This window comes from Physeter macrocephalus, chromosome 4 (assembly GCF_002837175.3).
Source record: "Physeter macrocephalus isolate SW-GA chromosome 4, ASM283717v5, whole genome shotgun sequence".
Classification (NCBI taxonomy): Eukaryota; Metazoa; Chordata; class Mammalia; order Artiodactyla; family Physeteridae; genus Physeter; species Physeter macrocephalus.
The window spans coordinates 68,181,884-68,209,796 of record NC_041217.1 but is presented as its reverse complement, the minus strand read 5'-3'; the positions used below and the strand labels follow the sequence as shown (position 1 = coordinate 68,209,796).

Here is a 27,913-nt window from a genome sequence, read left to right as displayed (position 1 = left end):
CCTCTGCCCCTAGAGGCTGGTTTCCAGGGCCGAGGGAACTGAGTGAGCTGCCAGGGAAAGAGGGTGGGGAACAGGTAAGGAAGCATCAAGAGGGCAGAACAAAGAAAGGAGGTGGCTTGACACTGCTCAGGATGGGACCAAGAAGCTGGAGAGAGTACAGGAGACAGGGAGAAGGGGCAGGCAAGGAGACAGTGATCAGGGAGTGTACTGCCCAAACGTAGGATGAGTCTGCTTAGAATGGGCACAGGGAGCCGGCAGAGGACAAGGCAGGAGGGGTTAACGACTCTTCCTTTTATAGAAGGAAAATCTAGGGTGGCACCTCCTCTTCCCTAACGTCTCTTCTCTCCCTCAGGATCCCCTTTCCTGAATTACCACTCCCCGCCCCCTCCGAAGCCCAGACAGCCATTCTGCCTCCAGCCTCCATTCCCCCCAGAGCTCCCCCTCCCCACTTCCTGACTCCCCATTTCCCTGGCCCAGCTCCCAGTAGCTTCCCCCAGGCTCTTGGCCCTGCTCCTACCCACTCCCAACTGCCCTAAACCCTCCCCCAGCCTCAAGTCAGCCAGCCCCCAGCACAGGAAAGATGTGCTCTCTCAGGAACCCAGAAGTACCCTATGTCAATCCATCAGAGGGAATCCCCACCTGGTTCCCCTTTTCGGCCCCACCTTGTCCTAAGAACCCAGTGGTTCCTGGAATACCTAGTAATCTTTTATTTCTCATTCCCCATGGGACAGGGAGAGGGTGGTTGCAGCATTGTGTGTACAGGAAAATTAGGGAACGGAGAGAAACAGAAACCCAGTGCCTGGGATGGAGAGAGTGCTTGGGGAGGAAGAGGTAATGTTAGGGAAAGGAAGCAAAATGATTCCCTTGGTTTGGGACTAGAAAGAACTCAGCAAAGAAGTCTTGGGGGTGGATTCTCAAGACAAGGAAGGAAAGGGTTCAGAAGTAGGGGCAATTTCTGCTCACCCCATGCTATGGCCACTCCTTTCCCCAGGATATCCCCAGGAAGGAGAGTACAGTCAGCACTTTCCTTTCCCAGAGGCAGACCACCTGCCCCTGCCCCCATTCCTCTATTCACTCTCTGCCTAGTCACCTCCTGTCCTCCACATCCCATCCGCCAGAATACTTCCTTTTCCACTCCCTTCCTGCTCAGGTTGCTAATACCTGCCCTGGTGACCATCACTTCCTTTTATCACCCACCCCCTTCTGACTGCAGGACCCACCACATGCCCTGACCCTGGTCCTAAGTGGAGGGGGTTGGTGCTGCAGGAGTCAGACAAAGGATGGGCAACCAGAAGAGGCAGGAGCAAGAGGAGCTATCACCAGAGGACTCTTACTGCCCCTGTCCACCCGCATCTGAGATGAGGACAAAGGGGGCGAGTAAGCAGTGAGAGACAAAAGGCCTTAGAGTAACAGCAGCAGTGTGTGTGTGGGGAGTGTTGGCAGCAGGGAGAAGGCACAAAAGATGCAGTGTCCTAGGCAGCCCCCCAGGATCCCTCACCCTAGTTCCAGCTCAAGTTGCCCCTAGGGCCAAGCAGCCCGGAGTCTATCCTGACTTCTCCTAGGCTGGATCAGGGCAAATAAATGCAGTCCCCACATCGTCCTCCCTATCACCACATTCACTGTGTTTCAGCTATACCGGGAAAGAAGGCCCAGGGAGACGGTGGCGAATGAGGGGGGCAGGGAGGCACAGGCTCTGCCTGGCGCTGTGAGGGCTGCCGAGCCCACCCAGGTCCCAGTCAGTTCTCACAGCCAGGGATATGGCCTCACCCTTTGGTACAGTTCCCATTAGGTCAACTCCCAGGCTAGAAGTCTGGCTTTCCCCTCTTTCTTTGTAGCTAAGAATTCCCTGTCTCTGCCACTCTCCTGGTCTGTCTGCCTCACCCTGCTGTCCTGCTGGTGGGCTGTGGCCCAGGCACCCTGTCTGGAGGAGATCTGGGGAAGGACTCTTTCCAGGCCCCAAGTGGGAGGGATGTGCAAAGTTAAGGGGTGGCCCTGCTGGAGCTGGGCTTGGAGGCAGAGAGAACAGGAACTAGCTCTAAGGCTGGAACTCCTCTTTGTCTCTTCCACACAGGATTAGGATCAGACTCCTGGTGGTACTACAGTTCTATGCCGTTGGCCAGTACAGAGGCCGGGTCAGAAAGATATGAGGTAAAAGAGACTGACCCAGGATGGAAGTGGGGTGCGAGGCATCGCTAAGGGCACTTCCTGGGTCTGTAATTCTGTGGGTTCTGGAAGCCTGGCAGATATCAGGGTCACCCATAGGGGACCTCCTCTCCTCATGAGGTGGCTCCTACACACCCCAGCAGCCCGTTCCAATGCTGGTGGCCTTCGCATCCTACTCTTTTACTTTGGCAGGAGCTCTCAGACCCGCCCAGCCCCACTTGGGCCCCTTTTCCCTAACCCATTTAGGCCGTCTGGAAATTAGCTAGCTCTCCCGGCTCCGAATCTTTTGGATTCGGGGATAAGGAGGTAATTGGCAAAGCCCGGGTCTACCCCAGAAGGGCAGGGCTCAGACACAACCAGAGAGCACGGCTACAGCAGCGGTACAGCTCAGACGAGGAGTGGGGAAGGGCCCCCATGTAAGTGTCCGCCTGGCTCCGGGCGGCAGGGCACTTTCTAAGGCGCGCAGGCAGCTCGGCGATGGTGCGCGAGGGGCGCCGCTGCCCGCAGCAGGAACTGCAAGTTTCTCCTGCTCAGCCTTAGAAGAGCCCACCAGGAGCGGTAGGAAGCAAGAGCCCCAGCCTCCGGTATTTAAGCGAAAGTGAAGCCGGGGTGCAGAACCCGGATGTTTTCAGGTTCGCGCTCGGCGACCCCGCCAGCTTCCAAGAGGGCGGCTGCGTGGTGCCAATAGGCGAGAAGCCCACAAGGAGGCGCGCAAGAGGCACTTCCGCCCGGTTCTCCTTCCCGCAGTCGGTGGCGGGGCAAGATGGCGACGCTCAGGGCTCTGTGCGGCCTCCGGGGCGTCGCGGCCCTGGTGCTGCGGCCCGGGGCTGGGGCCCGACTGCCGATTCAGCCCACCAGGTGAGACCAAGGGCAGCCCTCGATGCGCTGTCCCCAGGGCTAGGGTTTCTCGAGTCCGGGGACTCCACGGGCCTTGTGACCCCCTAGGAAAGAATGACCCAGGCCTGTGACCCCTCGCCCAGGCCTGCTCTATCGAGTTCCAGGATCCAGTGGTACCTGCCTTGGCCGAGGGAAGAAAGAGGGTTTGAGCTCGATCTGCCAGAGGTGAAATCAGTTGGAGGGAGACTCTGCGCCTCAGTGTTAGTGATAATGTCACTCTCCCTTTATGTCCTGCTGCTTTTCCCAAACCCCTTCACGGGTGGGGCGTGACTGGTGAAAAGCCTCCTTAGACGCTGTGGAAGAAGAGGAGAGCAACCCCGATAGACTTAAAGGAGGAACATAAACCAAGAATCCCCGGGTTGGCCCCAAGTGCATTGTTCTGGCCATACTTGAGCAGAGCCAAGGAGCCAGCATGCCCCACCCCTCTTTCTTTTCTTACTCTTGGGTTCACTTTGAATAAACACCTTTCTTGAGTTCATATTCACCAGGATGGGAATATGAATATGACCAGAATTTAAAGGAGCTGGGATCCCCAGCTTTGCATGCGTACGGGTGATGGGTGAAGTGATTTCAGGAATAAGTTGTTAGTAAGGATGGAATCTCTAGAGTTCCAGATTGTTCTGCCAAAGCGACACAACTCTGTGTCAGTGACTTGGCATTGAAGGATCCAAGACACCCTTTCCTGGGCCCACCTGAAAGTGAATGGGAACAGAGGAACCAAGCACTGTTCAGGCCCTTTGTCTAGGATCTGTCATTACCTCCCCAGAGGTGTTCGGCAGTGGCAGCCAGATGTGGAATGGGCAGAGCAGTTTGGGGGCGCTGTCATGTACCCCACCAAGGAAACAGCCCACTGGAAGCCTCCACCTTGGAATGGTGAGTGCCCAGTGCCACTGTGCCAACCCACACCCCTCCATGCCCCAAACTGATTTCTGAGTGCTCTTGAGCTCTCCGTGTGAGGCAAATTTTAGCCGCCAACTCTTTTTGCTTCTTTAACCTTGCAACTCAACAAACGTGACAATAGTGATAATAGGAGGTATTTGTCAAGTAGAATATTCCAAGAGAAAAGAAAGAGAAGGTCCCAGTCAACCCTCGAAGATCCCTACCAAATTTATATCTTTAGCTTCAGCTTTTTCCAGAGGTTCAGTATATTTCCATCTCCCTCTCTTGACAAGGTGGTTTTTCCCACTGGCACCCAAATGAAACCTTTCTGAATACAAAACATTTTTCCCCCCATCAAAACTAGCTCTTCCTTGTGATTTTTAATTTTGATGAGTGACTCCCTCATTCTAATCCCTCAGGATTGAAACTTTTTAGTCATCTTTGGCTCTTTTTTCTCTCTTGCCCTCCATGTCTATGTCTAATAACACGCAGGGACGCACAGGCTCCGGACGCACAGGCTCAGCGGCCATGGCTCACGGGCCCAGCCGCTCCGCGGCATGTGAGATCTTCCTGGACCGGGGCACGAACCCGCATCCCCTGCATCGGCAGGCGGACTCTCAACCACTGAGCCACCAGGGAAGCCCCAGATTCTTTAATAATGTTTCACATCTGGTCATTTCTCCCTTTGTTGTTTCGATTTATTTTGTATGAGACCTTGATTATTTCGGAAGTCTCTTTGATGGGTTCTTGCCACTGATACAGTCTCCCTCCAGCTATCCTATACAGTGTTTATGCCTTTATCTTCACCAAACATCATTTTAGCATGTCATTCATTCTTTTGCTCGAAAACCTTCAAAGGAACTTCCAGTTAACCTTTCAAAAATTTAACAGTAACAACAGCTGAGTGCTTACCATGTGCTGAGTGTTTTTGTATGCATTATTTCACTTAGTTGTTACAACAACTCTATGAGAGTGATACTAATATTATCCCAATTTTGAGGAAATTGTGGTGTAGAGAGATTAAAAAGTGGTCGAGGACACAGGTGGATTTGTACATGGGTCTGTCTGACTCCAAAGCCCATGGTGAAGAATTTTGGTTGCATAGGTAGACTGTGGTTTCAGATCTCAACTCTCCATTTACCAGTGAATAAAGTACCTACTTCATAGCGTTATTGTAAGGATTAAATGAGATACAAGTAACATAAACCACATAATGTAGTGATTGGCTCATGCTAAGTCCTCCCTAAGTGTTATTAATAATACTGATAATTGGGGCTTCCCTGGTGGTGCAGTGGTTAAGAATCCGCCTGCCAATGCAGAGGACACGGGTTCAAGCCCTGATCCGGAGAGATCCCACACGCCGCGGAGTAGCTAAGCCTGTGTGCCACAACTACCGAGACTGCGAGCCACAACTACTGAAGCCCATGCGCCTAGAGTCTGTGCTCCGCAACAAGAGAAGCCACTGCAATGAGAAGCCCACGCGCCACAACGAAGAGTAGCCCCTGCTTGCCACAACTAGAGAAAGCCCGTGTGCACCAATGAAGAACCAATGCAGCCCCAAATAAATAAATAAAATAAATAAATTTAAAATAAATAAATAAATAATACTGATAATTGAACCACTACCCCCTGCCGCCTGCCAACACTTAATCTTCTGTCTCTTGGCAAACAAGAGTTCCATAGATATTTACTTTCTTGTTTCTAAGATTTGACATGTGTTCATTCCATAGCATGGGATGCCTCTTCTCTCTACCTATTTGAATCATTCCCTGTGTTTAAGAACCAGCTCATATCTTGCCTCCACGAGATCTTCACAGTGTTCTTTCCTTTCTTTAAATACTTAACGGCTAAGCAACTTACTTGGCAACTTGTAAATTTGACCTGTGTTACTAGTTTCTCACATGTACTTATTTCCCAAATTAAATTGTAAGCCTCTTGAGGGTAAAAACTGTCAATTAGTAGTAGTAAGAATTAAGTATACATTTCCCAATTAGTTGGCCATTCAGCAGATACATCTGGAGAGCAGTGTATCTTCGTGGTTAAGAGTGTGGAGTCTGGAGCTGACCAGGCTGAGTTAAATCCTAACTCTGCCACTTACTAACTCTGACAATTCATTTAGTCTTTCTGGCCTCAATTTCTCCAATGAGATGAGGATAATAATAGTATCAACTACTTATATGGTTGTTGAAATAATTAAATTAATTAAAATAAGTAAAGTGCTTAGAGTAGTGCTTGGCACATAATAAGGACTGTATAAGTGTTATCTATCATTATTATTATTATTTTTTTTAAAGGTATCCTGAGAGACACGGAAAGAGTGAGGCTCATGGTCCCTCCCATCAGAAAGTTTAATCTCCCTTCCCTTTTTCCTATCTAATGGTCTTCTTCCTGGTTATGATAAAGGTTAGGAAATCAGCAGAGTATGGAATGATGAGATGGAAAGTCTCCAGGGAGATGCTAACTCCTTGCTTTCTTTTGGGGGTTCTCAAAGGAATTACCGTTTGGCTCAACTGTTTCCCACTTCTCAGATGTGGACCCTCCAAAGGACACGTTGGTGTCGAACCTGACCCTGAACTTTGGGCCCCAGCACCCAGCAGCCCATGGAGTCCTGCGGCTAGTGATGGAATTGAGTGGGGAGATGGTGCGCAAGTGTGACCCTCACATCGGGCTGCTGCACCGAGGCACTGAGAAGCTCATTGAATACAAGACCTATCTGCAGGTGTGGGGGGTGAACGGGGACCTGTTGACAGGACCTGGGATGCTTTAACCTGGGACTTTGCCAGTTCGCTGCCCCAAAACCCCAGGGGAGGAGGGTGTTGAGAGGAGTAGCCCGTTGAGGTTATTAGGACAGTTTTGGTTGGGAGGATGGAGGGATGTGGCCGGGGATGCTTGACTTGAATCATGTGGATTTTGTTTATCCAACAGAAATACTTTGGAGCTGGAGCTACACTCCTAGCTCTTCTCTGGCTGACTTTTGGCTGACCCCTTTATCCTTACTCTAGTGCCTCAGTTTCCCTGCTCTTATGTCATACTAGTACGTCAAAGCTGGTGTCCCTGGGGTCAGGGAAAGAGGAGAGAGACGTCAACTCCCCAGGTTTAACAGCTGATTCTTGTATCTTCCAGCATTCTAAGTTTGTTTTCGAAATACTCAGTGAGTCAGAGTGACCGGGAGGGAGTTTGTAACAGAGTTTGCTGTTTTTAGGAGAACTCTGTGACCCAAATAATGAGGGTCAGATTTGAAGAAATTGGATCTGGGATAGGAATCTGAAGTTTTTTTTGTTAACTATCATGAAGAAAGCTCTTGATAACAGAGGACGATGGGGTTAGGATTTAGAACCAGCTGACTAGGATGTGATTCCCCCAAAGAGTCCAGGCAATGATGGTTTCTGGTCCCAGAGTCCATGGAGTTAACCCCTGTAGCTTTATCCCACGTCACAGTGACATCAGGGCAAGAACTGGCTGTTCCAAGGAGAGGCGTCTTAGCTCCGCCTCCTTCCTGGAAGCTGAAGCTGGTTCAGCGTACAGCTGGGACTTAGCTTTCTTGGTATTCTGGGGAAAAACCATTTCTACCTGACTCTTCCTACAGAAACAAATCCCATTCTTCCTGGTGTTCTTAATTTCCTCCTGAGATTACCTTTCTCCTGCAGTATCTCAGAGAGGCGTTCTTCTTTGACAGAGGTGTCACTTGGCCCAAAAGACTTGGTTGGCAGTGGTGTGCTGGAGCTAACTCATACTGGCTCACAAGAACAGACTGTTAAATTCTCAGGAATTTTGTGAGCCAGTTGTTAAACACAGCTGTTATTCAAAATCAGATTACAGTAGTTTGCGATTTAATATATTAAAAAGGTAACAAGTATCAAAATCCATGCCTTCATTATTTTACTACATTTTTCTACGGTGTGCTCTTTAGGTATTTACTTCCATTGTATCTGTATAGTGGAAATATTGTGTAATAGTGTGCTACTCAGCCCAGCTCTGTCTGTGGTCAGTTACATAATGTTGGTAGTTTAAAGTGGGACTTTGTAGGAGTATTTTCACCATGAAAATTGGTAAACATGACAAATCGGAGTCCCCCCACCTTCACCCCTTCAGTGTGTTTCATCCTGCCTTTCTGAGGCTCCTGAGATTGGGAAGGTTTATGTAGCACTGACCTCTGATGCTCACTGAGAGCAGTGCTTCTAGCAGCCAGACTGAGGGTTCCTCGGCCTGTTAGATGTGATCCTGATTCCTCCCTCTTCCCAGGCCCTTCCATACTTTGACCGGCTAGACTATGTGTCCATGATGTGTAACGAACAGGCCTATTCACTGGCTGTGGAGAAGTTGCTCAACATCCAGCCTCCTCCTAGGGCACAGTGGATCCGAGGTACGCCCTATCCCCTTCTTCCTGTGGCCCACTGAGAGTACAGCATAGTGCCTCCGCCCCCCATCTTAGGAGCGCCGAACCGGAGCTTAGTATGCAGACCCCAGACTTTGCCCAGAACTGCTCTGTCAGCCTGGATCCTTGGCTCCTATATCCTTCTCTTCTTGTCTTCACCTCTCTACAGTGCTGTTTGGAGAAATCACTCGGCTTTTGAACCACATCATGGCTGTGACCACACATGCCCTGGACATTGGGGCCATGACCCCTTTTTTCTGGATGTTTGAAGAAAGGGAGAAGGTATGAGAAGGAGGAAAGAATAGGGAAAGGGAAGGAGGTGCCAGAGGTAGAGAAGGTATGAAGGAGATGAGAGTGGAAGGAGAGAGAACATTTAGGGGGAGAAGGTATATTTAACTTGGGTTATATACTTGAGGAGCTCTGTGTCATGAGGGGTTGGTTGGGCACCAGCAGGCTGGGGGCGGGGGCATAGACCATCATGGTGTTGGACTTAGGGGCCCAGGACTTTGTCACTAATTCCCAGTGTGTCCTATCAAGATGTTTGAGTTCTACGAGCGCGTGTCTGGGGCTCGGATGCATGCTGCTTATGTCCGGCCAGGAGGTGTGCACCAGGTGAGCAGGCTCCCCTGCCTCTCTTAATGTCCAGTCCTTGCTTGTATCCTCTGTGGCCACTGGAGGGCAGCCCTGGCTGATGGAAGCGCTAACCCTGTATCCCTGAGGCAGAGCTGGCTCTCCTTAGTGGAGACTGCACTCACTATCGATTCTCCATTTGGCTTCTAGGACCTACCCCTTGGGCTTATGGATGACATTTATGAGTTTTCTAAGAACTTCTCTCTTCGCATTGATGAGCTGGAGGAGGTAAGATAGGAGTCAGTGGGAAAAATCCCTCTTTTGCCCCAAGAGGATCTGTGGGATTTTAGTCCCCAGTTATAAAGAAATACAGAGGTATTTGAAGAGTGTCATGAAGAGTGTTCACACACCAGCTCTCTTGCTCAACAGATGCTGACCAACAATAGGATCTGGCAAAATCGGACAGTCGACATTGGGGTTGTGACAGCAGAAGACGCACTTAACTATGGTTTTAGGTGTGAGGAATAAGACTTCTCTCCTTAGGGCTGGGTGGGTTCCAGCTTAATCTCTTGGCTTCAGGTGTGGCGCCTTCCTTGCCATGCTGTCTTTGTATCCCATGCCCAGAGCGTGCGGGAGGGAGAGGGGAGACTGAGGAAGAGAGCATGCCTCTTTTCTTGGTTTGTGGAAAGTGACCCTTGGTCCCATTATACTCTACAGCGGGGTAATGCTCCGGGGCTCGGGCATCCAGTGGGACCTGCGGAAGACCCAGCCCTATGATGTTTATGACCAGGTGGAGTTTGATGTTCCTATTGGCTCTCGAGGGGACTGCTATGATAGGTGAGGCCCAGATCCCTCCTTGGCTCATTGTCCAGCTAGTTTCCCCTGTCTAACTTTTCTCTTAACTGCTTTCTTCTTTCTCATACTTTCCAGTATCTGTTGGAGCTCTTGTGTGTGTTAAACTAGGAGGCTTTTCATAGCACTTGCACATATGGGACATTTTATTTTACCCTTACATTCTTCTTATGTCTTAGATGGAACTAGTTTTGGCTGCATCTTATAGCTGAGAAAGCTGAAGCATAAAAGTTAGAGATTAGCCTGGGATGTTATTCTGTTAGTAGTGCTTGAGACTAGAATCCTCCTGATCCAGTGCTATTTCTACTAGATTCTAAGCTTCAAATTCCATTCCTCTTTACTGACCCCAAGAAAAATTTGCTACTGTTTTCTTTTTGAGTCACTTTAACTCTCACCTGTTCTATACTCCAAAAAATGTTTAAGAGGGTAATTAAAGAGGGAAATACTACAGGACATGGTCTGAGAAAACTAGGAGAGGATTTGGTCTGAGAAAACTAGGAGAGGGCCCAGTACTCGAATCAGAAGACTAGGTTTTATATGGGTGGCCAGACCAAGCAGAGATGCTGTACTGGGAAAAAAGAATGAGGAAAGTTACCTAGCACTCTTCAGTTCGGCCAAGGGCATCCTCCCAGCCTCACATCTGATCCTCTGGCTGCTCTTCTCTTGCTCTGAGTCTGTCTCATCTACTTCAGGTACCTGTGTCGTGTGGAGGAGATGCGCCAGTGCCTTCGAATCATCTTACAGTGTCTGAACAAGATGCCTCCCGGGGAGATCAAGGTTGATGATGCCAAAGTGTCTCCACCAAAACGAGCAGAGATGAAGGTTAGCTATAGGGGGAGGGAAAAGGGGGAAAGGGGGCAGTGGCTGGAGAGGAGTATCTTTGGATTAAATCCTACTTTTCAGTTTTCCTTTTTCAAAGAATTCACTGTATAAGATTCTTAACCTCCTGTAGCCACCTCTCTTTTTCTATAACTTCTCTGCTCATTGACTTACATGTGGGATTTTAGACTCCCTGGGGGTAGAGATTTTTGTTGTTGTTGTTGTTGTTTGCGGTACGCGGGCCTCTCACTGTTGTGGCCTCTCCCGCTGCGGAGCACAGGCTCCGGACGCACAGGCTCAGCGGCCATGGCTCACGGGCCCAGCCGCTCCGCGGCATGTGGGATCCTCCCGGACCGGGGCACGAACCCGCGTCCCCTGCATCGGCAGGTGGACTCTCAACCACTGCGCCACCAGGGAAGCCCGGGGTAGAGATTATTTTCTGTGTGTGGGTACACCTACCATACAGTTTGGATCTGGCTTGTTGATGCTCCGTTTTTCCTCTCTCCAGACTTCTATGGAGTCACTGATTCATCACTTTAAGTTGTATACTGAGGGCTACCAAGTTCCTCCAGGGGCCACATACACTGCCATTGAGGCTCCTAAGGTGAGGCAAGAAGGGGAAGGAAAAGACGGTATGTGGAGTGGGTGACTGGAGATGGATGTTCAGATAAATGCTTGTTCATCAGTGAGAGAGAGGACGTGAGGGTGAATAGGGAGGTTTTTGTTGGCAGAGGAAAGGGTTCTTCCTGTTAATGGAGGCAGCCAACCTTCTTCCTTGGACAGGGAGAGTTTGGGGTGTACCTGGTGTCTGATGGCAGCAGCCGCCCGTATCGATGCAAGATCAAGGCTCCTGGTTTTGCCCACCTGGTAAGAACCAACCCCAAAGATTCTAACACTAATACATGAATCCAGTAATTAATGGTCTTGGTTGAGATTTTTATGAACTTTCACTCCTCCTCCTCCTCCCCTGCTAATCTTGCCTAACACTATTGCTGTCTTAATCTCTGCAGGCTGGTTTGGACAAGATGTCTAAGGGACACATGTTGGCGGACGTCGTTGCCATCATAGGTACAAGGCCTGTTGTGTAGCAGGGGTGTTCTAGGCAAGGGAGTTTGAGACTCTGATTGGGGACAGAAACTGAACACTTCCTGTTCAACATAGACTATGGGCATAGACTCAAATCCTCAGTTTCCCGAGCACAGTAATGAGTTCTAGATTCTTGGTAACATCACTTTTTTTCTCCTCCCCCTGACCTCCTAGGTACCCAAGATATTGTGTTTGGAGAAGTAGATCGGTGAGCACGGGAACAGCATTGGACCTCCCTGCCTACCTGCTTCGTCTGCGGAGCCTGTCCATCGTTGGGAATGGGACGTGTGTGTGTGTGTGTGTGTGTGTGTGTGTGTGTGTGTGTGTGTGTGTGTGTGTGTGTGTGTGTGTGTGTGTGTGTACACGTACATGAATGCTTAGCTGTCAGGCTTTCTGTGCATGTACTGGAAAAGGAGAAATTATAATAAATTAGCCGCCTTCTGGCCCCAAGCCCAAACTTCTGGTATGTGTTTCTCAGTATCTCACTGTCTTTCACTTTGATGGGAAACTTATGAGTGTTAATCCTCTACTTCTCTGTTAGACTCAGTCCTTAGCAGTTTTTCCTATTCATCTCCGCCCCTTTTGTGACTCTTGTCCTTTCCACTTCTCCATTGCCCATTTCCTCTTTTTCCCTTACTTCCTCCCTGCCCAAACCTTGCTGCCCACACTAAGTGGTAAACTTTTCAAATCAAGACTGGGTACAAAGTTCCAGGTGGGAGAGAAAGGGGCTATCATGGGGTCTGGAGCTCTGTCTCTGAACAGGGCTAGAGTGAGATGGCGGGTTTAGATAGCCTTTCCCAAGCATGGGTGTTTCCTCTTTCCATGGTAGCAGTGGCTTGGTCACTGAAGGACAGAGACCTAGGAGAGCAGATCTCCTAGCTCCCTTAGTTGGCCCTTCCGGGAGCCGCCCGGTCTCTAGTGCAGGAAGGGGAAGGGGCCAGAGCTCAGAGGAAGGCGTGGCAGGAAGGGGGCAACTCTGTGGTCAGGGAGCCGCTCGCAGAGCACAGCTGCACAGTGCCATCAGAGCGTCCAATCCCCAGCTCGTGGCCCCTCAGCCCCTGCCCAGGATGTGTCCAGCAGTGGCCTTGCTCTTACTCCTTTTGGTTGAACAAGCAGGTAAGAGGGTTTGGTGAGGGACAGCGAGCTGGGCTCCAGGGTGGGAATCAAGGGCATGTGTCTGAGGGCTGAGGCAGGGACAGACAGAGGAAGGCTGGCACGGGGAGGATGGGCACAGAGACCCTGAGGCTGCTCCTGTCCAGTCTCTGTCAGGGTGCAGGAATTGTAGTTCCCTCCTTTCTTGTCCCCTTCTTACTTTTTCAGGGCTGACACACACGTAAGTCTTCAGTTTGGCGGAGGAGGGGAGTGGGTGTATGACATGAAAAGCTGGTCTGGGGAAAAATTCCGTTTCCCACGATCAGCATTTTCTGTGGGGTGCCTTTGGTCTTATCCATTGGGAGCTGATCTCTAGCTGGTTAAATAATATTTATAAAGCCCCCTTTAGGAAGGCAGGGGCCTGTCCTTGTGTTTAGGAGTGAGGCAAGGATAGTCAAGTACGTGATTGCGGCTTCTGTGGGTCATCGTTAAGGCACAGTTGATGTGAGGGCGGGCAGCATACGATGCCAAGTTCCAGAGAGCTGAGCGTCAGCTGAGAAATGGAGGCAGAAATGGGAAGTCCTCTGCAGCTCTGAGGCTCCAGGCGTTCTCTAAACTCGCCTCGCTCTGTCTGGGTTGTCTGTGTTTTGAAGAGGGATAGTTACAGCTGGGGTTCGGGGAGGAAGAGGTTAGTGAAACTTAAGGGAAAGTGGGGAAATTAAAAGAGATGGACTGGGATGGAGTTCCACCAGCCCAGCTGTGAAGATGGAGGGAAGGACTAAGTGAGCGGCCAGTCTGCTGCCATGGGACAAGGGAGCAGGGGCACTGAGACATAAAAGAGAGGGCACAGACTTGGAAAGCAGAAAACCTGAATTTGAGTTCCAGCTCTGGCACTTAACGCTGTGACCCTAAATGAATTACTTAGCTTTTCTGAGCCTTGGTTTCATCATCTACAAAATGGCGATGATGTTTCCCTCACGGGGTAGTTTTGAGATTTATGTAATACCGTGTGTGAAACAGCGTCACAGAATAAAACGTACTTCACCCATATGTCACATGCCCGTGAGCCCTTCTGATAGGGGTCAGAGCAGATAGAGGCTGGAGCTCAGACCTTATTTGATTTTTTTCCTTGCACGAAACTTTCTCTCTCAGTGGCCCAGAGTAACAGGGCAGAGTACCCGGAGCCGGAATCCATACAGCTTGTGGTCATTCCCTTGAGCCTGGGCTAAGACACTCGCTCAGCCTTATGTGCAGAGCCATCGGTATCTATAAGGCCAAGGAAAGCAGGCACCTTGTTTTTACATATTTAAGTGTCTTAGATGGGGGGGGGGGGCAGAAAGCGATGTGGCTGAGGCTAGATGACCCATAATAGAGTGATTGCCTTCCCTCCTTTCCTCAGCTCACATCCTTCCTGTCCAGCCCTTAGCCACAGGTCACAGGACTTAGCAGAGACACCACTGTGGTTTCTTTGCTGAAATATGTCACTGCCTCCACTCACTTTACCCCCCTGGGCTGAGGTTTTGGTCTTGGCTCAGTGAACACAAATGGGTCCCTTGAGGGCTATGGAGGGCTCAGTGGTGCCTGAGGAACCCACATTGCTAAAAAGAGAGGGTTAGGGGCTGAGGGGGAAGCTCTCAACTCCCAGAACCTATAAGTTCCATCACAACAGAACTGTTCACACTTCCTGTCCTACCCCTACCCTAGGGTGAGGAAGAAGGGGGAGAGTTGAGAGAAATAGGAATCTAGAGAGGAAGATGAAGTTTCTTCCCTGGGACGGTGCCCCTCCAAGTCCCGTCCTACCTCCCAGAGCCCTTTCTTTCTCTCCTCTGAGCACCAGATCTTTCCTGCTGCCCCTGACTCCATGGGTACCCTCTGTCCCCTCAGCGGCCCTGGGAGAGCCTCAGCTCTGCTACATCCTGGATGCGATCCTGTTTTTATATGGTATTATCCTCACCCTTCTCTACTGTCGACTCAAGGTAAGGCTGGGCATCGTGGGGTGAGGGCTGGAAGGAGAAGTGGGAGGGTGGTGGCAGCATGGCTCCAAAGAGAGGGAATAAAAGGGGTTCCCCTACAACGTTTGGAGGTGGGGTTGGGCCACTAACTTCACCTTTACTAATGGCCTTTCCCCTACTCCAGCTGCAGGTGCGAAAGGCAGCTACAGCCAGCTATGAGGTATGGGCCCTTCCTTAACTGGGTATCAACAATTTTTCAGTCTCTCAGCCCTTCTGGGGCTTTAGCCTTGGGATCTGCGGTCTCTGGGGGGCATGGGACTCAGGTGCTGATCTGTATAAGCTTCAGAGGTCCCCCCTCCTACCTCATCCTACCCACCCTGCCACCTAGCCAAATCACAAGTAAAATATTCAACGGGTGACGAGGAAGAGTCAAGTGTAGAGTGACAAGGAGTACATGAGAGAGTTGTATGTTGTGTGTATATGTGTGTTGGTAGGCATATGGGCAAATGTGCATTCATGCCCCAGAGTATCCATGGGAGTGCCCTCTAGCCCAAGGGGGCCAGCCACCCCTGGCCACATACCTCCCTGGGTAGGGAAGAAGATGCTGAGGGGCCCTGGAGATGTGGGTCTCTAATGTCTTGCCCCTTTTACCTCTGCAGAAATCAGATGGCATTTACACGGTGAGTGAACCTGCCTCCTAACCCCAGTCCCAGGGAGTCAGCAGAAGAGGGTGGGCTTTTGAGTGAACTTTGGAAGAGGTAGGGCCTCTGGGGTTAGGTAGGAGGCCCTGTGATGGGCTCAAGCTCCTGACTATCCTCTGACTTCCACCTCCAGGGCCTGAGCACCCGGAACCAGGAGACTTATGAGACCCTGAAGCATGAGAAACCTCCACAATAACTTTAGAACAGATGCCCTTGGTCACTTCCTCTTCCAGTCTCCTCCCAGCCCTCGTAGCTGGCATCACATATGCCTCCCCGCCGTTAATGCCAGCTGACCCTATCCCTGTAATGACGCTATGTCCCCCATTAATAGACACCAGTGGTTCCTCCTCCCTGTCAGAGACCTCAGATGCTCTTCATTAATGTTTATATTCTAGTCTCACCTCTTAATGCCACCCTTCTCCTCTTCCCCATCCCCAACTCCCACTAAACGACGGGAAGGGAAGGGACGAACATCAATAAAGTTACCACAGACTGGACTCTATTCATTCATTCATTTAACATACATTTACTCAGCCTCTACTAGCCTAGGATGGATATTGAAGATATCACAAGGCAAATTTAGTTCCGACCTTCCATAACTCATAGTCTAATAGACCAGAGCTGTTCTGCTTGATTGAGGGATGAATGCTCACTGTGATTGGGGGAAGGATGAAACCCTTGACCCCCAGGCTCTCTAGCAGGGTGCTGGGGCAGGGAGTCTAGGCACATTCAGAGACATTTGAACCCAAGGAGTGACTTCCGCACCCAGCTTGGCCCTGCGTGTCTGACAACTGAAACAAGGTTGGGTTGTGGAGAAGCCTGGCTGTCCAACCCCAAATAGTCACCAGTCCAGATCAGAGTGGGCTTCAGGGAGCAGTGTAGCACAGCTCGCAATATACATGCATATGGGCATTAGCATAGCTGAAAAGCCAAACATGCAGAAGGGACGGTGTGACCAAAGCTTGTGTGATGCTCCCAATGGAAGGTTTTATGGGAACAATGTTTTCAGTGGATTCTGGGGCAAGAGGGACCTGAGGGAGCCAGGGCTGGGTTGGAGGAGGGTAAGGCAAAGGGGAACAAGTCAGGTCCAGATGGGAGGCCAGGTCCTCCAACTGCATGGGTGAGTGGTGAAGGAATCCCCCTTCTCAGTGCCCGTCCTGTTTCTAGGCAGGATTCCCTGGTAGTATCTGAATCCCATCTGATGCTGCCAGTTCTACCTCTGATCCAGCAGCCCTGTCCAAATGGGTCCAGAGTCTCCAGGCTTACCGCTAGCAACCCCCTATGCTGGGCAATACTTTGTACTGCATGGTGACTTACACTTTTCAATGTGTTTTCCATCCTGTCGTACCACTTGATCCACTCATTAACACTGTGAGGAAATTCAGGCTCTTTGAAGTTAATTAACCTGTCCAATGTCATCTTGCAAGTGACGGACAGATCTCTGTCCCTGCGTGTTTTGCCACATGAGGAAAAAAAAAAAGATACTGAGAAGGAAAGGGGAAGAAAGTAATCATGAGTGGTAAGGGTCTTAAAGCCCAGACTGAAGAGGTTGATCAGTATACAGAAGAGCGGGGGAGGGTTAGATTGGGAGTTTGGGATTGACATGTACACACTGCTATAGTTAAAACAGATAACCAACAAGGACCTAGTGTATAGCACAGGGAACTCTGTTCAATACTCTGTAATAACCTAAATAGGAAAAGAATTTGAAATAGAACAGATACATGTATATGTATAACTGAATCACTCTGCTGTACACCTGAAACACAACATTGTTAATCAACAAAAGTCCAGTGTAAAATAAAAATTAAAAAATATATATATATATATACAGAAGAAATTGGAGCTATCTTTGGTGTCTGGGGAAAAGGTGATTTCAGGTGAGATATGAGGAATGAGTCAGGGTAGAGAAGTAACTATTTTAAATATAAAGTGGAAGTAAACTTTTATTGGAAAATGCCCATTTTCCCATTTTGGGATTGTGAGTCTCCTGCATCAGTCCAGCCTGACCCCTCCATTCCATTCTAATTTAATCCAGGTATCACAGCTACCAAAATTTCTCAAGTCCCACATGTCCATCAAGTTGGAGACCTGTTAGGTTTTTAACTGGCTACCACATCTACTAGCTTCAGGCTCTAAGATGGCTACCAGAACTTGGGCCAGTTCCATGAATAGCACCCAGATAATAGTGGGGGAGAGGCTTGGAATGGGTGTTCCCAGACAGGGGGCCTAGGTGAGAGGTTGCAAATGGAAGGATTAGAGCACCTTCAGGGAGAGGAGTCTTTTATTGCAGGATCGGGGGAAGCACAGTGTTCCCCTGGCTCAGAAGGGAAGGGAGGGGCCTTGGGTGACACCTTTGGGCTCATTTTTGGGAAGCTTTCTCCTCTTCATAGTATGATAGAGGAAATTCTGAAGGGTGCTCTCATTTACCGTGACCTCCAGGAGTCTAGGGATTCAGTTCATGAATCTTTCATGCCTTTCAAGGTACCATGTCCACAGCAAAGTCCCTTTAGTTTCTCCTGCAGGGCCATTCCCAGGCCTGTAGACAAATTCCTGGGGTTTGAAGAAGAGTCACAGGCACCCCTACTCTGTCATTTCCATCACTGGTCTCTTCAACCCTTTCTCCACCCCTTCACACCAAAACCCCTCTCCTGTTAGAAGCAGATTTCTCTTTGTTCTCCCTCCTACTCCTCCTCCACTACCCCTACTTTTCCCAGTCTCCAAAACATACCAGGCTCACAACTTGATTCTTTCAATATTTATCGTAGAAAACAAGAAGTAGGTAGGAAGAGGAGCTCTAGGCCTGGCCAGTGGGTGTTCCAGGGGCCAGCTGGGGATGGAAGACAAGAGTCTAGACAATGCACTTGGCAACAGGCTGTGTTTTGAGGTCCATAAAACTGCTCAAGAAGTTAACCAGATCAGTCCCAGCCTTCTTGACCAGGGGCGTCAGCTGCTCCTGTGCCTTCTCAAAGTAGGTCCTGGATATATGAGGGATTAGAAGTCAGGATGAGGGACTGGTAGGGGCCTTCTTGGTAGTGGGAGGTGAGACCCAAGTCCCCAAACTCTAGTGCCTGGTCTATCCTGGCATGGCAAAGCTCCTAGGAGGAGAGGCAAGCCCTCCGCTGGGCAGAGGAACAGACCATAGAGAGAGAAATTCAAAGCCTGGTTCCTGCTACCCCTATCTGTCCAAGAGGTCCATGGGATCTGTGGGGTGATGAAGGAATTTTCTCTACAGTTTAAACCTCATCCTCCCTAACCCCCACCCTTTAGCTCAGTCTTCTGTAGGACCTCCCAGCTTCCCCTCTTTCTCTCCATAGCCCCCTGGTCCATGAACCCCCTTTGTTGAGACTTACTTGGCCTGGATTTGAAGCTCTGAGCCCTTGACCTTCTCCAGCAGGTCCTTGCCATAGTCGGTCACAGTCTGGAAGTACTGAGAGAACAGGCTCTGCAGATTCGGCTCCTCTGCCTGTCTCCGAACCAAAGCCCCTGCACATACACAGAAGCATACACACACACACACACACACACACACACACACACACACACACACACACACACACACATCCTCAGCTGAGTCCCCAACAATGAGTCCCACATCTCTGCCAGTATTCAGCCTCAGCTCTCAGCTTTCTCCCCGAACAGGTATCCAACTCCAGGTCTTTGGATGCGCTTTCTGGGCTTTAGAGAGGGAATGATTTTTCTTTTAAGGTCTCTGGTTGCCAGACCTGGGCATAGGAGAACAGACAGATGGGCAGCTAGGACCCAAGCACTTTTTCCTCCTTGGGACCCCTCTTCATATCACACCCACCTTCAAGGCTACAGATGGTAAGGAGCAGCACAGTCATTGCAAGCAGCTTCATGGTGTTAATGGAAGGGAAAGTGGCCTGTGAACAGGTGGGGGCAGGGAAGGTCACTGAAGCGAATGGGCTTCAGCCCCTCCCCAGAGACCCCTACCTACATGTCCATGCCAACCTGGTTCCCTCCCTTTCTACAGTTAAATCTTTGGATGCTGCCCACACCTCTTACTCCCTTACTTTACCTAGTCAGCGTTGCTGTCCTTGCCGTCTGTGCCTGGCCTGGCTAGGGAGGCAGCGGCTATATATCTGTATGCTTCCCCACCCCCCTGTCAGGTGACAAGTACTTTGGAGGAGTCCAGTGGGGCAGGGGCTATACTGGAGTAAACAAGTTAGAGAAATGGGGGGAGGAGAAGACAGCACGTAGGGGACTCACAGTGAGGGGGTAGGAGTCAGGGGGTGCAGGCTTTAATGGATGCCAAAGGGGTATACTTTAGGCTTATTCAAGATCCATTCCTTTGGGGTCTGGGCCCAGTAGTCCTTGGATTTGAATGCTTCAGGAAGCAGGATTCCTAGGGGTTTTTTTCCCTGGAAAGCTCTGACATATCAAGCCCTCAGCCCTTGGTATCTTTGTCCCATTATGGGTATATTTCATCTCCCAACCCTATCCCCCATCACTGCAACTTGGCAGAGAGGTATTGGGGAACAGAAGAAAGGACATAAAAATCAGAGACAGGGGTGAGGGGAATGCAGGTTAGGACAATAAGGGTTAGGGCCAGAGGCCAGGTGTGATTGACTCTGTACCTTTTTGAGTTAATGTGTAATGAATGAGATGGGAGAGAAAACACTAGAGCCCAGAATGACCTTCCTGAGTGCTGATCAGTGAGCACAGCCCACCCCCAATAAAACAAATTCAGAAAGCAGCCGCTGCCCTCCCCCTGGAGTGCTCTGGCAGGAAAAGAGGTGAATGAGAGGCTTCTACCAAGGATAAAGGTTGAAGGTCTCTGGGCATTTGATCACCTTACCAGTTCTAGGCAGTGGTCAGCCAATATGAGTCAGCAGGAGCCATAGCATCTCTCTGACCAAGGCCCTGACCCTTGTCCCAGCCCTGACTGTGAGGGAAGGCAGAGGTGCATTCCCCAGGCCCAAGGTATTTGAGTGAAATCAGCTAAATAGATATCAGAAGTATTTGTATCTTTCATCCTTTTGCCCTCAAAGTATACGTAGAGCATTCCTGAGAGATTGGGAGTGGTGATGTGAGAGCTAGTGGGGAGGCGACCAGAGCCTAAGAAATCTTATTCTATCTTCAACTATTCCCCTGTGGAGCTCTTAGTTCTTGAAGGGCACTCCATTGACTTGTCTGTAGCTTTGGAGTGGAGCGCATTGAGGGCAGAAGTCCGTATTCCTCAATGTTATTTGCCAACTCTGCCTAAGGAACCAGGGAAGGAAGGATTAACTTCAGGGGTCAATTGTTTCAGGGAATAGTTCTGCTAGAATTAAGGCTGCAGCCCCTGCTCTTCTACCCCAAATTCTCACACCCATTCCCATTCTACCAAGAGGACAAGAGCGCCAACTTTGAGAGGTGCAGACCTCCAGGAGGGAAGTGTAGGTCCATTTTCCTACGTAGAGCTGTACCTGTGCGTCGAACTCATTTGGAGGTGTACTGTGTACTGTTCAGGACTGTGAGGAGGAGTCCCCAGGGCCTGGGAGGCGGGGGGGCGCCTAGGGGCGTTCCGAAGCAGTGTTCGAAAGAAGTTTTCACGGTCGTTCCCTCCGCCATCCTTCACAAAACGCGTCTCCAGGCTATATGGTGGAGGGAACTTCGGTGGCTCAAGCTCCAAGATGCTCCCTCTAGTGTCTTGCACGCTCAAAGGTTTTTCCCGACCTTGGAAAGGCAGGGGGACCTAAGGCCATCTACTTGAGTAAGTCTAAGCAGCTACCAACAAGTCCCGTCTGTCTCTGCAGTGCCGGGGTTGGAGCTCTCAGGATGAGAGGTCTGCCACTCCTTTGCGTCCTCCTCTCCCACTGGCCCATGCTCAGGAGCCAGGCAGCTTTTTTTCTTTTTCTTTTTTTTTTTAATCGATTGGGCGGAGCCCAATCAAGGGAGGGTTGGGTCTCTGAAATCTTTTTTTTCGCCCGGTTCCAAGATGGTGTTCATGACTACGCTGGGAATGCAACGTGAAGCCGCAGTTCTGCCATCATTCAAGATGGCTGCCCCCATCAAGATGACCGGGGTGTGCCTGGGGGAAAGGGGCAGCATGATGGTATGAGACGGTAAGGGTTATTGCTCCATTGCAAGCCTCGCCTTGAGGTATAGGAATGAAGAGCAGAAAGGCTAGGAAGCTCGGTGAGGTCTGTGGTGGAGGTTAGGATTAGAGAGTGGGGGAGGGTACAGGGGTGACAGGTGGGGGTGAGGGATTAAAGATGGGATGGGAGTGTGCCCGGGGTTCAAGCTCCCCACCGGTGCCCTCTCTCCCAACTTTTCCTGTTCCAGGTCTAGCGTCGGACCATGTGGAAGTTTCTGGGACTGGGGAGCCGGATAATGGGGGGTGGGGCCCGTGCGGGGTAGAGGGAGCAATAGCGTCCTTTCCCAGGCGAACCCTGGCCCCTCCCCTGACCTCTGGACTGAAATGGGGAACACGTTGGGCCTGGCACCGATGGGGGCTTTGCCCCGCCGGAGCCCCCGTCGAGAGGAACCTCTCCCCAACCCTGGGAGCTTCGATGAGCTGCACCGGCTATGCAAAGGTAAGAACTTGGCATCTGGGTGTCTCAAGTTGAAGGGGCAGAGAAGGGGAGGGTCTTGAATGGTGGGTGTCCAGTGATGGGAGCAGAAAAGGGGAGATCACAGCTGGGGCGTGCAGCCTCAGGGAGGATCAGGTGCTCAGTGGAGCAGAGCACTTCCTGTTACAGGACTTGAAAGGAGGTCAGTTCCTCCAGAGCAGTTTCTATGGGATTGAAAGGGGAGACTACTTCATGGGGTAGGTGTTCCTTGTCTGTGCTTATTCCTTCCCTTCCCCTCCCCTCCATCCGCTTCAGATGTATTCCCAGCACAGATGGAGGGAGTGAAGCTCGTTGTCAACAAGGTTCTGAGCAGCCATTTCCAGGTGCTCCCACTTTTCTGGCCCCTCCTTTCAATTCCTCCCTGCCTGTCTCTGGATCCTCTTCTCCTTTCCTTTGTGCTCCAGCCTTAGCCAGGCTATATGGGACAAAAGAGAGAGAATATGGGGGCTCTCTTTACTTCCTTTGCCTGTGGGGCTTGTTGCTTTTAATCTGGTGACCCTCTGTATATGTTGGAATGTTTGTGTTTCTTAAAAGACCTGCTGGATGGGGACAAGATGAAGGGTGGGATGGGGGATTGAAATAGAGCAGAAATGCTCTCTCCTCCATTAACTTCTCTTTCCTTAGGTGGCTCACACTGTGCACATGAGTGCTCTGGGCTTGCCGGGCTATCACCTCCATGCGGCCTATGCAGGGGACTGGCAACTTAGCGCAACTGAGGTGAGGGCTCCACACACCTGGGTTATCTTCCTAAAAGCCCAGCTAGGACCCAGGTGTAGAGGAGGAGGAAATGTGTGTGTTATGGGGAAGAATGGGCAGGGCATCTCCTCTGTGTTTCCGCTGAGTGGGAGAGGGTGGGGAAACGTTTCTGTGATGAGCTGGGAGTTTGTCCTTGTGGCTCCGCTAGGGGGCGCTGGGTACCGTTAAAGCAATCCTACATTTGGATTTAGGCTGAGTGGTACCACCCAGCTCAGTCTTACTCTGAACTCTCTCCAACAGATGTTCCCCACTGTGGTCGGGGATATGGACAGCAGTGGCAGCCTCAACGCCCAGGTGCTGCTCCTCTTGGCAGAGCGGCTCCGAGCCAAGGCTGTCTTCCAGGTGACCTATGGTTCCTGCCTTCATCGACTGAAGCATTTCCTCTTTCTCCCCCATGAGTGTCCTGCTCTGGGGGCTCAGGGGGAGGAGCAGAGGCAACAGTGATCATAAAGAGGGAGGGAGATTTTACTTCTCCCTCTCCCTACCCAGACGCAGCAGGCCAAGTTCCTGACGTGGCAGTTTGATGGCGAGTATCGGGGAGATGACTACACAGCCACTCTGACACTAGGAAATCCTGACCTGATTGGGGAATCGGGTGAGGAATTGGTCCAGGGTTCTTTTTGTCTTGGCTGCCCACTTGCTAATGCTGGCTATGCCTCTTCATTGTCTGTACAGTTCAGGGATTAGAAAAGAAACTTTCTGGGGCAGGCTGGGGTGGGGGGTGCTGCTGGGGGTGAGGTAGAGGGCCTGCCTCTATGAGTGACTCCATGTCTCCCCACCCCACAGTGATCATGGTCGCTCACTTCCTGCAGAGCCTCACTCATCGGCTGGTGTTGGGAGGAGAGCTAGTTTATCACCGGCGGCCAGGCGAAGAGGGGGCCATTTTGACACTGGCTGGGAAGTACTCGGGTATGGGGTGAGGAGGAATAGTGACAAGGGAGGGAAATTCTGGACTTGGCTGGGGTCCTGGCCCGTGTTCTATTACAGTGACACTCCTTTTCACTTGTACTTTGGTTTTGACAGCTGTACACTGGGTAGCTACCTTGAATGTGGGATCAGGTGGGGCCCATGCAAGTTACTACCACAAGGCAAATGAACAGGTGAGTCTACTGATCCCATCCCCTGCCGCAACGAGTCCCTCCCAACCTCCACAGGCCCTGCTGACCCACTATTCTTCCTACCCTCGCTGCATATATGGTTCACGCGCACCTTCGTTCTGCTGATACCAGGTCAGGACTCCTCTAGTCTTGACTGAGACAGGTCTCTCTCCCATCCTTGCCCATGGTTCTCAGGTTCAGGTTGGAGTGGAGTTTGAGGCAAATACGAGGCTACAAGACACAACTTTCTCCTTTGGTTACCACCTCACTCTGCCCCAGGCCAACATGGTATTTAGAGGTGAGGGTTATTCCGATGATGTTCGGAGGTGCTGAGGGATTGGGGTGGGGGACAGCAGGAGGGAAGCTCCACCTTACTCTGCTGACCCCTTTCTCCGAGCCCTGTTAGATAACCTAGTGTATATCCTCTTCCCCAACAGGCTTGGTGGATAGTAACTGGTGTGTGGGTGCTGTGCTGGAGAAGAAGATGCCCCCGCTGCCCGTCACCCTCGCCCTGGGAGCCTTCCTTAATCACTGGCGCAACAGATTCCACTGTGGCTTCAGCATCACTGTGGGCTGAGGTTGTCCCAGAGCCAGCCCCCATAACAGCTGGAACCTCTGAGTCAGGTGCCCTGGGGCCAGGAACTAGGCCCCTCTCAAGAGCCCACCTTGCTGGGTGACCTCTAGGTCCCAGGAGCAGAGTGGGGGCAATACATGCCCTCCTCCGAACTGGAGCTGCCACAGAGGCAGCTGCTGAGGCAGTGGTTTGAGGCTCCCACCTCTGCCATCAGCCCCAGTTTCATCTTCCCGTACTCGTATGGCTCTGGACAAGGGAGAAGGATTAAGGGGTCTGTCTGGCTGCATATTCTCCCCTCACTTCCACCTCCTTCATTTCCTTATGGATTAAAGCTCCTAGCCTCTTCCTCTTCAGAGCAGAAAAATCTGCATGGGATTAGCTTCCCATCCTGTTTTCCATCCCAGAGTTTCCCAAGGCTGGGAAAGAAGGGCTGAATGGCTAAATCTTTGACCTCAGAAAGTGGGGCCCACCTATTCCCAGACGGAACTTCTTTACCTCTTAGCCCTGAGGCTTCCTCCTTCCCCGTCTTCTGTGCTTCCAGAGAACAACTTTGTCCCCATGGCCACCCCTCATTCTCCCCATTACCGCATGAAGAGGCAGATATTGCTTTAATCTTTCATTGCAACCAGTGGGCTCCCTGTTTACTGGCTCCAGCCTCTGGTCCGAGCATTTTTCCCCTTTCCAGTCCAGCGTGTCCAGGTGGGCTGGGGAAGGAGGCGAACTGGGCCTCAGCTGCAGGTCTCCTGGAGCACTGGCACCATGGTGGACAGCCCCCTGGATGTTCTCGATTTGGTACCGACACGCACTGTTAATGCTTCGGAGATCAGCCACCAGGCCCAGCAGCTTCGCATATAGAAACCTTTGGGGTCACCAGGGAAGGAGGAGAGAGATAGGCAGCTGAGAGTCTTATCCTGAGGCCCTGACCCCCTAAACTGCCTCTCTGTGAAGCTAGGTCTGAACACTAGGGAAAATATGCTCTGATGTGACAAATGTATCAAAAGTTCCAAAGGTCCCCAGTGGGGCCTCTATCTGACACTGACTTCTCTCACCATGCTGTTTTTCTTGAACCCAGAGCTCAGAGGGCCATGTGTGAAGAAAGCCCCAGACTTTGCCAGATATTCAGCTATGTGGAATCTGAGGATCTGGCCTTCTAGAGCAGGTTCTAGAAGGTGGGTGTGTTCTATGTTATAAAGCAACCCTCTTCTGGCCAAACTGGCACATGGAGGAATAAGCAAAACAGAAGTGGAGTGTACTTCAGAGCCTGGTTAGATCATGGACTGTTGAACCAGGGACTGGCGTTGGCCATGAAACTGAATAACCGTAACTTCAAGGGGAATGAAAAATTAAAGGAATTGGACCAATGGAGAGGAGGGGAAGGGCCAAGGAAAGAGAGTGAACAAGATTCTTGAAAGGCTGTTTTAGTCTGGAGGAGTTGAATTGGTGAGGTGATGGATGTCATCAATCTCAGGAATGCTATTATACCGAGCCTGTGAGCTACTACTTTGCATCTCTCCTGAATAAAAAAATCTGGAAAAAGTGAGATGAAACAGCAGTAGGAGCAATTTGAATGCCGGAACTCTATGAGATGGGAGGGAAGGACTAGACCCCCAGGGGCCCTGGTTTCCCAAAGGAAAGGACAGTAAAAGCACTCATCCTGAGTTCAGTGTCTCCCTAACTCCTTCCCACCCTGGCGCAGCCTCCACGTGCCCAGTCCCACTGTACCAGTCCCGGGGATTTTGCTTCTGGCCTTTGATATAGCTCTGCAGAGTCAGCGCTCTCTCCTCTTGCAACTGATCAGTCCCCTCTTTCTGAGTTATCCCAGGCCGGTCTGTAAGATAGGGAGTGGGGAAGGACATGGTGGGAGGTTGCGGGTGGCCTGCATGGTGCCCTGGGGAGCCAAGACTGGGATAGACCCGTTCCACACGTTTGAAGACTAAAAGGCCTGGATGGATGGATTCAGGGAGCTGGGAGTTTGGGCAGAGGTGGTGGAACAAAAGCTTCTGGGCTTTGAGGGATGCTTCCCAGTGGAGAAGAGGGCCATGGCAGCCATGAACACATACTCCAGGCTCCTGGAGCTGCAGTCGGCGCAGTGTCCTATGGAAGCCGAGAACTCCAAAAACTATTCCTAGAACCCCACTGTGGGAGATACCAGGCTTAGGAGCCTTCAGGTCACCTCGCCACATACCATACCGAAGGGATGCATGCCCTCTACTGTTCTAGCGCCATCTCACCATGCACTCCATCTTCTACTGTGTAGCGAAGAGGCCCGCAGAAGAAGTTTTGTGTTTGGAGACAGAAAGTGGTATTGAGTGCAATGTGACATTTCTACAGCTGCTTCCTTGAGAAGGGAGATCTGGTCCTCCATGGGCCAGAGCAGGAAACCTGCTCTTTAGACTCTAGCCTGAACTTCAGAGAGGGAGAGGAACTCCCAGGTCTGATTGAGACACTTAAAAAAGCTGGGAATTCAAGACCTGGTGATGGATAAACAGAGGAGCTGGGGGCTGCAGAGATCAGAGCCTGGGTGAGAGGCCCCGGTCCTAGGGATCTCTTTTAGGCCTCTCCAGCTTTATCTTGGAAGGGTTCCGGGCTAAGGAGTCTGCCTCGGCTGGGGTTCTGGAGAAGTCCTGTCCTCTATTGGTGCGTGGCACCCAGCCCCCTCCCTCAGGCCAGCCTCCTTGGGCACCCTTTTGGTCATATTTCAGCTTGAATCCTATAAATGCTCACCCTGAACTGCACAAACTGGTCAAACGTGGTGCCGACGTGGCGAGTCTGGGCCCCCAGCAGTGTCTGGACAAGCTCTGCTACTCAGCTGCATCGATGCTTGCTTGCTGTGCCCGTCGCTGGGCCTGTCTTGCTCCCCACAATGCCCGGGCTTCTGCCGATGGGATCGTTGTGCCCGGGGAAGGGATGTGACAAAACTATTGAGACTAGCAGAGAGCACCTTTCTCTGTCAGCCCCTGGTCTGGGGCCCTCGGACACTCTGCGTAATGAAGGACGCGGGGAGGGAAGAGAGTTCTTGAGGCCTCCTTGGGCTTGGCTGAAGTCCCAGGGGCTCCAGGTGGTAGGGGATTCCTGTACACTTTCCCCGACCTGTGAGGCACTGCAGCAGAAAACAATGCACTGTGGGAAGGGAAAAAAGGATGGACAATAAAGTGGGAACAGTATAAGGAGATGTTTGGCTTCTGGGGGAGCACTGAAGAGGGAGGGCTCGTGATACCAAAAACATCACCTTATGTTTGCATAGCTTTATAATTTCAAAGCTTCTGAGGTTAAGTCTCACTGAATGAAACAATCCTGTGGGCGGAGAGGGCAGGTGTTATTATCCATATTTTTCAGAAACAGACTGACATTCCAGTGACAGGTCCAAGGTCACAAAATATTTATGTGATGTAGACCTAATTCAAGATTTTTTTTTTTTTTTTTTTGTGGTACGCGGGCCTCTCACTGTTGTGGCCTCTCCCGTTGCGGAGCACAGGCTCCGGACGCGCAGGCTCAGCGGCCATGGCTCACGGGCCCAGCCGCTCC

General features: G+C 51.0%; 5 protein-coding genes across 9 annotated transcripts in view; 3 read left to right on the top strand and 2 right to left on the bottom strand.

Annotated features, from left to right (window-relative positions):
* Positions 1 to 2,905: 2,905 nt before the first annotated feature.
* Positions 2,906 to 12,091, top strand: NDUFS2 (NADH:ubiquinone oxidoreductase core subunit S2). Its single transcript, XM_007112274.4, has 14 exons — positions 2,906 to 3,021; positions 3,827 to 3,933; positions 6,468 to 6,658; positions 8,182 to 8,302; positions 8,484 to 8,596; positions 8,852 to 8,926; positions 9,095 to 9,172; positions 9,314 to 9,399; positions 9,602 to 9,721; positions 10,429 to 10,558; positions 11,064 to 11,159; positions 11,339 to 11,422; positions 11,566 to 11,623; positions 11,816 to 12,091. Exons 1-14 carry the CDS (start codon positions 2,927 to 2,929, stop codon positions 11,851 to 11,853), a joined length of 1,392 nt encoding a protein of 463 aa, XP_007112336.1. The 5' UTR covers positions 2,906 to 2,926; the 3' UTR covers positions 11,854 to 12,091.
* Positions 12,092 to 12,585: 494 nt separating this feature from the next.
* On the top strand, positions 12,586 to 15,883 carry FCER1G (Fc epsilon receptor Ig). Its single transcript, XM_007112273.3, has 5 exons — positions 12,586 to 12,757; positions 14,618 to 14,709; positions 14,870 to 14,905; positions 15,345 to 15,365; positions 15,520 to 15,883. The coding sequence occupies exons 1-5, from the start codon at positions 12,709 to 12,711 to the stop codon at positions 15,580 to 15,582; spliced, it is 261 nt and encodes an 86-aa protein (XP_007112335.1). The 5' UTR covers positions 12,586 to 12,708; the 3' UTR covers positions 15,583 to 15,883.
* Positions 15,884 to 18,129: 2,246 nt separating this feature from the next.
* APOA2 (apolipoprotein A2) lies at positions 18,130 to 19,444 on the bottom strand. The gene is made up of 4 exons (XM_007112272.2): positions 19,426 to 19,444; positions 19,195 to 19,270; positions 18,740 to 18,872; positions 18,130 to 18,364 (listed from the first exon to the last, which is right to left on the bottom strand). Exons 2-4 carry the CDS (start codon positions 19,244 to 19,246, stop codon positions 18,238 to 18,240), a joined length of 312 nt encoding a protein of 103 aa, XP_007112334.1. The 5' UTR covers positions 19,247 to 19,270; positions 19,426 to 19,444; the 3' UTR covers positions 18,130 to 18,237.
* Positions 19,445 to 21,361: 1,917 nt separating this feature from the next.
* On the top strand, positions 21,362 to 26,046 carry TOMM40L (translocase of outer mitochondrial membrane 40 like). 5 transcript variants are annotated; one of them, XM_007112269.4, is made up of 10 exons: positions 21,370 to 21,444; positions 21,775 to 21,925; positions 22,217 to 22,284; positions 22,586 to 22,678; positions 22,958 to 23,059; positions 23,207 to 23,312; positions 23,504 to 23,626; positions 23,741 to 23,817; positions 24,010 to 24,112; positions 24,252 to 26,046. In XM_007112269.4, the coding sequence occupies exons 1-10, from the start codon at positions 21,388 to 21,390 to the stop codon at positions 24,389 to 24,391; spliced, it is 1,020 nt and encodes a 339-aa protein (XP_007112331.3). In that variant the 5' UTR covers positions 21,370 to 21,387; the 3' UTR covers positions 24,392 to 26,046. The 5 variants fall into 5 exon arrangements, with proteins under 5 accessions (XP_007112332.3, XP_007112331.3, XP_023971990.1 ...); XM_024116222.1 differs by having other exon boundaries at positions 21,370 to 21,454; positions 21,675 to 21,925; XM_007112270.4 differs by lacking the exon at positions 23,504 to 23,626 and having other exon boundaries at positions 21,362 to 21,444.
* The window catches only part of NR1I3 (nuclear receptor subfamily 1 group I member 3), a 6,333-nt gene continuing 3,536 nt past the window's right edge, over positions 25,117 to 27,913 (bottom strand). The window contains 8 exon segments of the mRNA XM_007112271.3: positions 25,117 to 25,161; positions 25,163 to 25,247; positions 26,111 to 26,216; positions 26,620 to 26,711; positions 26,713 to 26,853; positions 26,855 to 26,889; positions 27,113 to 27,192; positions 27,195 to 27,279. Coding sequence (XP_007112333.2) covers positions 25,117 to 25,161; positions 25,163 to 25,247; positions 26,111 to 26,216; positions 26,620 to 26,711; positions 26,713 to 26,853; positions 26,855 to 26,889; positions 27,113 to 27,192; positions 27,195 to 27,279 — 669 coding nt within the window.